The sequence below is a fragment of the Hemicordylus capensis genome, chromosome 6 (genome assembly GCF_027244095.1).
Source record: "Hemicordylus capensis ecotype Gifberg chromosome 6, rHemCap1.1.pri, whole genome shotgun sequence".
Lineage (NCBI taxonomy): Eukaryota > Metazoa > Chordata > Lepidosauria > Squamata > Cordylidae > Hemicordylus > Hemicordylus capensis.
Window position 1 is genome coordinate 165,374,212 of NC_069662.1, and position 8,567 is coordinate 165,382,778.

At 45.1% G+C, this 8,567-nt stretch overlaps 1 protein-coding gene across 6 annotated transcripts in view; it reads right to left on the bottom strand.

Moving 5' to 3' along the window:
- Window positions 1-6,472, bottom strand: part of LOC128330588 (meiosis-specific coiled-coil domain-containing protein MEIOC-like) — a 32,373-nt gene extending 25,901 nt beyond the window's left edge. For 2 of the 6 annotated variants that reach the window (XM_053263679.1, XM_053263678.1), the window contains exon 1: window positions 6,336-6,472. In XM_053263679.1, the coding sequence (XP_053119654.1) occupies window positions 6,336-6,398 (63 nt within the window). In that variant the 5' untranslated portion in view covers window positions 6,399-6,472. The other 4 variants (XM_053263683.1, XM_053263682.1, XM_053263680.1 and 1 more) reach the window with 4 other exon arrangements.
- Between the last annotated feature and the right edge of the window lie 2,095 nt (window positions 6,473-8,567).

Genomic DNA, 8,567 nt, shown 5'->3' on the forward strand with positions numbered 1-8,567 from the left:
CTTATAGTTGTTAATAATCCATGGCAATCCCACTGTTAAATAACTCAAACTGGACTTACTGACTGCAGTCCTAAACTCATTTACTTGGAATTAAGCCCCACCAATTTTAAGATAAAGAGTTTAGAATTAAGATATGAACCAAACATAAAACTGTAATCCCTACAGGTAACAAAAAGGAAGAGCTACTGGAACATTAAGCCCCAGAAATTTAACCTCAGAGAGGGAGTTAGGGTAATATTATTTTTCTCATAAGCAAATTGCACCTTATCATCCCCACTCAAAGGCTGTTTTAGCATGTCAAGGAAAGTGCCCCTCTTAATCCAATTTCTGAATTTTGACTTTTAGCATTAATGGTAAAAATCACTGTTACACACACACACACACACACACACACACACATACACTTATCACTGCTTCTTAAATTTAGCTGTACTGCAAATCCAACTGCTTATAATACAACTCTGAAAAAGCCATGCTACTCTTTATACATTCCCTCCCCTAGATGCTAGCAGGAATTTAGGTTATACCGTCTTCAAAACTTTTTAAAGTCTCCAAACCTGTGCAAGGATCACACAAGTCAGTTTTGTGTATGTGCCTTATCACGAAGCAAGCCGTTGGGAGAGAAAGGCAGCACTGTCTTCACACGGGACCAAACGGCTCTGCCAGAGAAGCAGCCAATGTCTGCAATACTGCACTTCGTCCAATGCTGCTGCTGCTGCTATGGGACACTTGCACATGACAACTCTGTTACCACGCACATACAGAAACTGTTGCCAAGCTATTGCAGGTCCAGAACAAACAAAGACGTGAGGAGAATGCAGGGTTGGGTCTGTGCAGACGCAAATGCAAAAAGCCAGTCAATCACACACAAATACTCAGAGCTTCCCAGAGTACCACTCCCTTAAAAACCTGCTGGTACTTTGAAGCCACAACATATCCCCCAGTGTAAATTTAAATGGGTCTACTACACAGTGGTAAGCCTTCCCCCCAAGGAAAGATTTCAGACTGCCAAAAGCCCTGCCTGCCTTCCTAGAGCAATACAGGAGAAACACAGACCTTACATTTCTAGTCTTCTTCCCTTACAGCCAGCCTCAGCCATGCCTGATGTCACCGGAATACCAGTATGTGAAAGTATTGTGGGAATTGTAGTCTTCAGGCTATTGTGAAATAGCTTCAAAGAATACTCAAGGATTTCAGCAACTCCCAAAACACTTGCAACAGTTGTCCTGTTATATGGAGGAATGGACCAAGAAAACAACCTGATCATATGCTTACTTGTTAGTAAGTGCCTCTTTATTTAATGGGACTTACTCCCAAGTAAGCATGCAACAAAGCTTTGATCTAAATCTACATGTATAACTCTGAGCCCACTTTCAGAAGTGACAAACCTTTCCATACCCCATGTCTATAATTTGAATATCTACACATGGCAAATGGCTCTCCTCTATTTTCAATTCCACATTAAATTTTCAAAGAATTATTTTAGCATAGTTGTGGAAATGCCTGCAAAGACCTGGTAATTTTGCCAAACTCCTATCAGTCCCATACCAAGATTTTCAAGGGGATACTACCAAGGAATGGTGCAAAATACTTGAAGTCACTTACACTGATTATATTTAGTATTCAGAATATAGTCATCACATTCAGAATGCATACAAAAGCCCCACCCATAAGAATAATATGATTCATAGAATTCACTCTGGAAACGATCCTGTTGCCAGCTGCAGACACACACAAATTTGGCTGCATGCTAATACAATCTCTTATATAACGTTTTTACCATATACACATTTTCTAAAGTCAACACACTAGTTTATTTTGAATGTATTAACATTCAGACAGAATGAAGTTTGACAATGACGTTTTATCTAAACATAAACAAGAGTTCTTAAAATAGCAGTTCTAGCATCTAGATTTTAAATAATATCCAAATCAACAAGGTACCAGCAGCACAGAAGGTTTTCAGATATATACTGCTTTCCTAACTACTCAGAAGCCAGAATGGCTAATCAAAAGGCAAGACAATCCCCCCCACACACAAACCATTTTTGCCTTTAGCATTCTGAAATCATCATCAACAACAAACTTGCAGATAAATAAAAAATATCAATCTGTATATATCAATCCGTATACCAGCCTGCTTGCCTGCGCATATCTACATAAGGCACAGATGTGTGGAGACTGAGAATGTTCTGTGGGAAATCTTCCAGAATAGAAAATTTTCCATTTCTAAAAATTCAGTGGTTGATGCCCAGACTAGCACTGCACACATGCAGCAGTGTCAGTTCTGGATTGTGATACCAGGCAAGGCTAAAGCATCTGGGCCTTTTTATTTTGGAAAAGAGACAACTATGGGGAGACATGATAGCGGTGTATAAAATTATGCATGGAGTAAAGAGTGAACAGAGAGAAATTCTTCTCCCTCTCTCGCAACACTAGAACATGGGGTCATCCCAGGAAACTTCCTTCCAAAATGGGAAGGCCTGCCCAAATGAAGAGAACAGAAAGGAACACAAACTCTGGCAAAAGAAATGCAAGGTGACAATAAGGAAGGTGAAAAGAAGGTTTGAAGAACATTTAGCTAAAAGCATCAAGGCGAATAAAAAAACCTTCTTCAAATATATCAGAAACAGGAAACCTGCCAGGGAGGCCGTTGAACCGTTAGACAATGGGGGAGTGAAAGGGATTATTAAGTAGTACTATGCACAAACCGGTCCGGAGGCCATGTTAGAGGCCTCTGAACCGGTTTGGAACCTGGCTGGTCCAGTGGGTGGGTGGGTGAGTCTAGTTTTAAGGGCGGGGGGGGTAGTACTTACCCCTCCCGCCGCTCTTCCCCCTCCGGCGCTGCACTTAAATGAAGAGAACAGAAAGGAACACAAACTCTGGCAAAAGAAATGCAAGGTGACAATAAGGGAGGCGAAAAGAAAGTTTGAATGAAGAGAACAGCACACGCAGCCCATTGCAGCACATGCGCCGCACACATTGCGTACGCACGCAACATGTGACGTGTGCGGCACGCACGGGCGCATGCGTGCCGGCAACTTCCACTTTTGCCGGGTAACGACAGGGCCGGGGCGGCAGGGAGGAACGCTGCCGCCCCCAAAACTTTGCTTTTAAGTGCAGCGCCGGAGGGGGAAGAGCGGCGGGAGGGGTAAGTACTACCCTGCCGCCCTTAAAGCTAGACTCCCCCCAGTGCTGGACCGCGCCTCCGTGGTTCCGTGCACATCCCTATTAAGGATTTGGAGGTTGCAGAGAAGCTAAATGAGTTCTTTGCATCTGTCTTCACAGCAGAGGATACTGAGCATATCCCTGTTCTTGAATCAGGCTTTTCGGGGATGAAGGATAAAGAACTAAGTCAGATGAAGTGCTCCGCTAACTTCATTTTTTGGCTCATGTGTCACTGTGGTGCATGGCGACACATGAGTAGACCCCCGACTGGGAGGCTTCAAGTAGCCTCCTGGGCTCGGAGATCTCTCCAGGATGCCCCGTGTGCTTGCGCGGGCATCCTGGAACTTCTGGGGGGGCCTGATCCCCACTGGCTCCGTGATGGAGCTGGCGGTCATGTGGGTGGCCGATCCAGCCGCCCAGGGCTGCCTTTTGATAGTCTGCGGCAAGAGCGGGCTAAGCCCGCTCTCTCCGCAGACCCGGAAGAAGCTTGATGTTCTAAACTGTCTGGAAAAATTGAAGACTAGCAAATCACCAGGGCCAGATGGCATCCATCCAAGAATCCTTAAAGAACTCAAATGTGAAATTGCCGACCTCCTTGCAAAAAGTATTTTCACACAACGCATAATCAACTTGTGGAATTCTTTGCCACAAGATGTGGTGACAGCCAACAACCTGGATGGCTTTAAGAGGGTTTGGATAACTTCACGGAGGAGAAGTTTATCAATGGCTACTAGTCAGAGGGCTATAGGCCACCTTCAGCCTCAGAGGCAGGATGCCTCTGAGTTCCAGTTGGGGGGGGTAACAGCAGGAGAGAGGGCATGCCCTCAAGACTTGCCTGTAGGCTCCCAGTGGCATCTGGTGGGCCACTGTGTGAAACAGGATGCTGGTCTAGATAGGCCATGGGCCTGATCCAGCAGGGCTGGTCTTATGTTCTTAACTGATGGCCAAGAAATTTAGGACTGACAAATAGAAATACTTTCTCATACAGCACATAATCTATGGAATTCTCTGCCACAGGGTACAATGATGGCCAGTAGCTTGGATGGCTTTAAAAGGGGCTTAGACAAATCATGAATTTAATAATAACAGTAATAGACTAGTAGTCTAACTACTAGTTGGTGGCTATAGGCCACCTCCAGCCTGAGGCAAGATGCCTGTGCATACCAGTTGCAGAGAAGCAACAGCAGGAGAGGGAGAATGCCCCCATCTCTTGTCTGTGGGCTTCTCAGAGGCACCTGGTAGGCCACTTTGTAAAACAGGATGCTGGACTAAACGGGCCTGATCCAGCAGGGCTATTTGTATGTGATGTAAGTTGTGTCATATAGCTAGGAAGTCAACATTCCAGAATAAGGTTTATTATTATTATTATTATTATTTATTTTTACATTTATATCCCGCTCTTCCTCCAAGGAGCCCAGAGCGGTGCACTGCATACTTGAGTTTCTCCTCACAACAACCCTGTGAAGTAGGTTAGGCTGAGAGAGAAGTGACTGGCCCAGAGTCACCCAGCTAGTCTCATGGCTGAATGAGGTTTTGAACTCGGGTCTCCCCGGTCCTAGTCCAGCACTCTAACCACTACACCACGCTGGCTCTTACCCAGAAGGGGTACCAGAACATGGATTTGTGGAAGTTCCCCAGCTTACAGCATCTTTCTTATCTAGCCGAATGGTTGGTTGTATGGCTCAGATATCATTTCAGGCCCTTTTCCCAGAAAATAAGATAGAATTATAATAGCAGAAGAGTTCCAGGTCTAAAATATTGTCCTCAATATTCTCATTGCATAACTATCTTTTAGTCTGGGCCTGTTTCTTCAGAAAGGGCCCAATCCCACTTTTGCACCATCCCCATTCGAATCAAATTCCCCCCCCCCCCCAAGTCAGGGATAGGCCAGATTGACTCTAAGGTGGCCACAAGATAGCTAGAGAGAGGCTCAAGGTTAAGAACATGCCTGCTGCAGCAAGCCTATGGCCTATCTAGCCCATCATCCTAGGAACATAGGAAGGGGCCTTATACCAATCAGACTAGAGATCTAGGTATTGCTTCTACACTCAATACAAGCAGCCTTGGAAGACCTTGTTAGAACAGTATAAAGTAGGGGTTCTCAAACTTAGGTCCCCAGATGTTGCTGGACTTCAACTCGCATCATAATAAATGATGGCTAGGGATGATGGGATTTGTAGTTCAACAACTCAAGAACCAAGATTGCCTACCCCTGCCCTAGGTATTGCTTTTATTCTTGATACAAGCAGCCTTGGGATTCTTTGTTAGAACAGAATAAGAATAGTAAAGATGCATCTCTGGAATTCGCAGTTGGGCCATCCAGGAAAAGCTTTATCCCTTGATAGGAACATAGGAAGCTGCCTTATACTGAACCAGACCATGGCTTCATCTAGCTTAGTACTGTCTACACAGACTGGCAGCGGCTTTTCCAAGATTGCAGCAAAAGTCTCTATAAGCCCTATCTTGGAGATGCTCCCAGGGAAGGAATTTGGAACCTTCTGCACGCAAACATGCAGATGCTCTTCTCAGAACAGCCCCAACCCCTAAGGGGAATCTCTTCCAGTCCTCACACATGTAGTCTTCCATTCGAATGCAAACCAGGGCAGTCCCTGCTTAACAGAGGGGGCAATTCGTGCTTGTTAGCACAAGGCCAGCTCTCCTCCCATATCTCAGCCTGCATTCCAGGATGAGCAGGGGAGAGAGAAGCAGCCTCCATGCCCCCTTCCAGCTTTCGGTGTCTGGGCTAGAGCGAAGGATGTGTCTGCCTGCCCTGTCACAGGGTGGGCAGTGGGGGCGGGCAATTCCACTCACATCCAAAAGCCTGTCCTTAACACAGGAAGCTGCCTTCTACTGAGTCAGACCCTTGGTCTATCTAGCTCAGCACTGACTACACAGACTGGCAGCGGCTTCTCCAAGGCTGCAGGCAGGAGTCTCTCTCAGTCGCAGGCCTATCTTGGAGATCCTGCCAGCGAGGGAACTGGGCACCCGCTACATGCAAGCAGGCAGGTGCTCTGCCTCTGAAAGGAGTATTTTACGGAGATCGCGCATGTAGTCTCCCATTCAAATGCAAACCAGGGTGGATCCTGCTTAGCAGAGGGGGGGCATTCCTGCTTGCTACCACAAGACCGGCCGGCACCACTTTCCCGCTCTCGTCGCCGCCGCCTCACCTCTGGCCGCGCCGCCCCTGCTGCGAGGAGAACAGCCAGAGGACGAGCGCCGTCGGTTACCATCCCAACCGCCCGCCCAACCTCCGCTCGTCGTCTGGCTGGCTGTGCAAGGGGCGTGGTTTATCCTGGCCCCACCCTCCGTCTGCCTCCAGAGGCTGCCGCGGGAAGAAGCGCCGCCAGAGGAGCGAAGGGCGGTGGCTCCGCCCCCCTCAGGGCTTCTGCGGCCGGACGGCCAACCAGCGCGCGCTGGTTGCCGCCGCCCAATGGGAGCGGTTGGTCGCGAGGCTTCACGAGCCTTTTTGCTTCTCTCCCGCCCCGCCCCCGCAACTGTCGTCCGTTTGAAAAAGCCGTTAACGGCTGCTGCTCGGCGAAAGGGAAGGCAGCCTCTGAGGTTACTCACCTCAGCCGCATTTAAACCCGCCTTTTTATTTTATTAGTATTTTTATTTATTTAACTTGTATTCCAACTCATTTCAAAGGCTCTAGGCAGTTTACAAAAGACACAATAAAAACAGACTAAAACCAATGATTAAACAATTAAAATTAAAAACAGAGATTACCACAATTAAAAAAAATTTTAAACAGCAATTTAGAATATAGATTATTTAAAGCCTGGCTAAAAGGTTCTTTGCAGAACAAAGAACAATAAACAAAGGTTCTTTGCAGAACAATAAACCCACCCAGCAAATAAAATACCCACTTTTAAGACCTAAAGACTGGAAGGGCGCACATATAAGCTCATTTCTAGCTTAGTCTATACTGTATATCGACTCCCAAATGAAATCGGAATCCCCCCCTCTGGTTTAAATGACTTTTAACTCGTTACATCAGGCTTTTTGGTTTATGATATTTTAACGTTTTATTTAGGGTAACATCTGTTCTGTATGATTTTTAGGCTTTGGTTGCCATTCGTTTAAATTGTAAACCAACCTGAGATTTTGTATAAAGCCGCACATAAATGTGCTAAATTAAATAGATATTTTATTGCTAATAGTGTTTCCTATAACAGGCATTCCCTCTTGTTGTTGACTACAAGTCCCATCATCCCCAGCCAGAGGCATTGGGGTTGGGGAGGATGAGAGTTCTCCCCCTTTTGTCCTGTCAGAATTCTATATAGCTTCGGACTGTCTGTGTGTGCATGTGTCTGTACACACCTGCATGTTGTTGTGTGAATGACCATTTTAAATTGAACCCGTGTACAAGCCCCCTTCAAATACAAGGTACTACAGATGAAGAAGTGTACTGCTGTACAAACTTGAATAGGCTAATTGTACACGCATACACTGCACAGACTGTATATGCATTGAACTTTACATGAATAAGGCTAGTGTGTAGCAGCCTGCAACACAGGTATAAATCAGACTAATTTCTGGCTATTATGCCACTGTCAAAGCTACAGCCTTTATCAAGAAAACAAGTAGGTCACACAAGCAGCAGCCTTGATCCAACGGCTTTGTGGCATAATCTTTTGTAGGTTTTGGCCCACAGCCACTTAAGCCATTTTAAGGTACCAGAACACAAGTTATTGTAACAGATAACATTGCTGCTCCAGAATTGTTCTAGTTCTGGAAAGGAAGATTTAACATCTGACTTCTGGGATTATTGCATGGGGGAGAAGGAACAAATAAACTTTTCATTCTATTATCTGGTGAAACTGTCTTGAGTACAAAACAGATCGTACACCATTGTTTAAAATCACAGACGGTCACCATTGTTTGCCATTGTTTTAAATTACAAGTCAAAATCTGCTATCTGGTGAAGCTATCTTGCGTACAAAACAAACTGTATGCCATTGTTTTAAGTCATTTTGAGTGCACTGGCAAAAAGGCAATATAAAAAAGTGTTGCAAAATAAATCCCAGACACCACAGACATTAAAAGTGATTTATGTAGTTCAACTGAAGGTTTATGTTATATACAAGATTTATGTATTGATAGAGCATTTAATGAGAGAATCTTTAAGATATTTTACTACCAAATATCTGGCACATATGACTATTTTTCACAAACATTTACAGCGATGCTTTGGAAAGGTCAGGCTGAAGTGTCCTGTTGGAAAATACTCCTGTGAGGGCCTGTGTTAGCAGACTGAGCCCCTTTAAAAGGTATACTTAAGTTACCCCTATGGTCAAACATTACATAATTCTAAACTTCCACCCAAAAGAATCTCAGCTTAAAACCTGAAGTGCGATATTTCCAACTAGTAGGCCAGGTCGAAAAAATCAATATTGCCC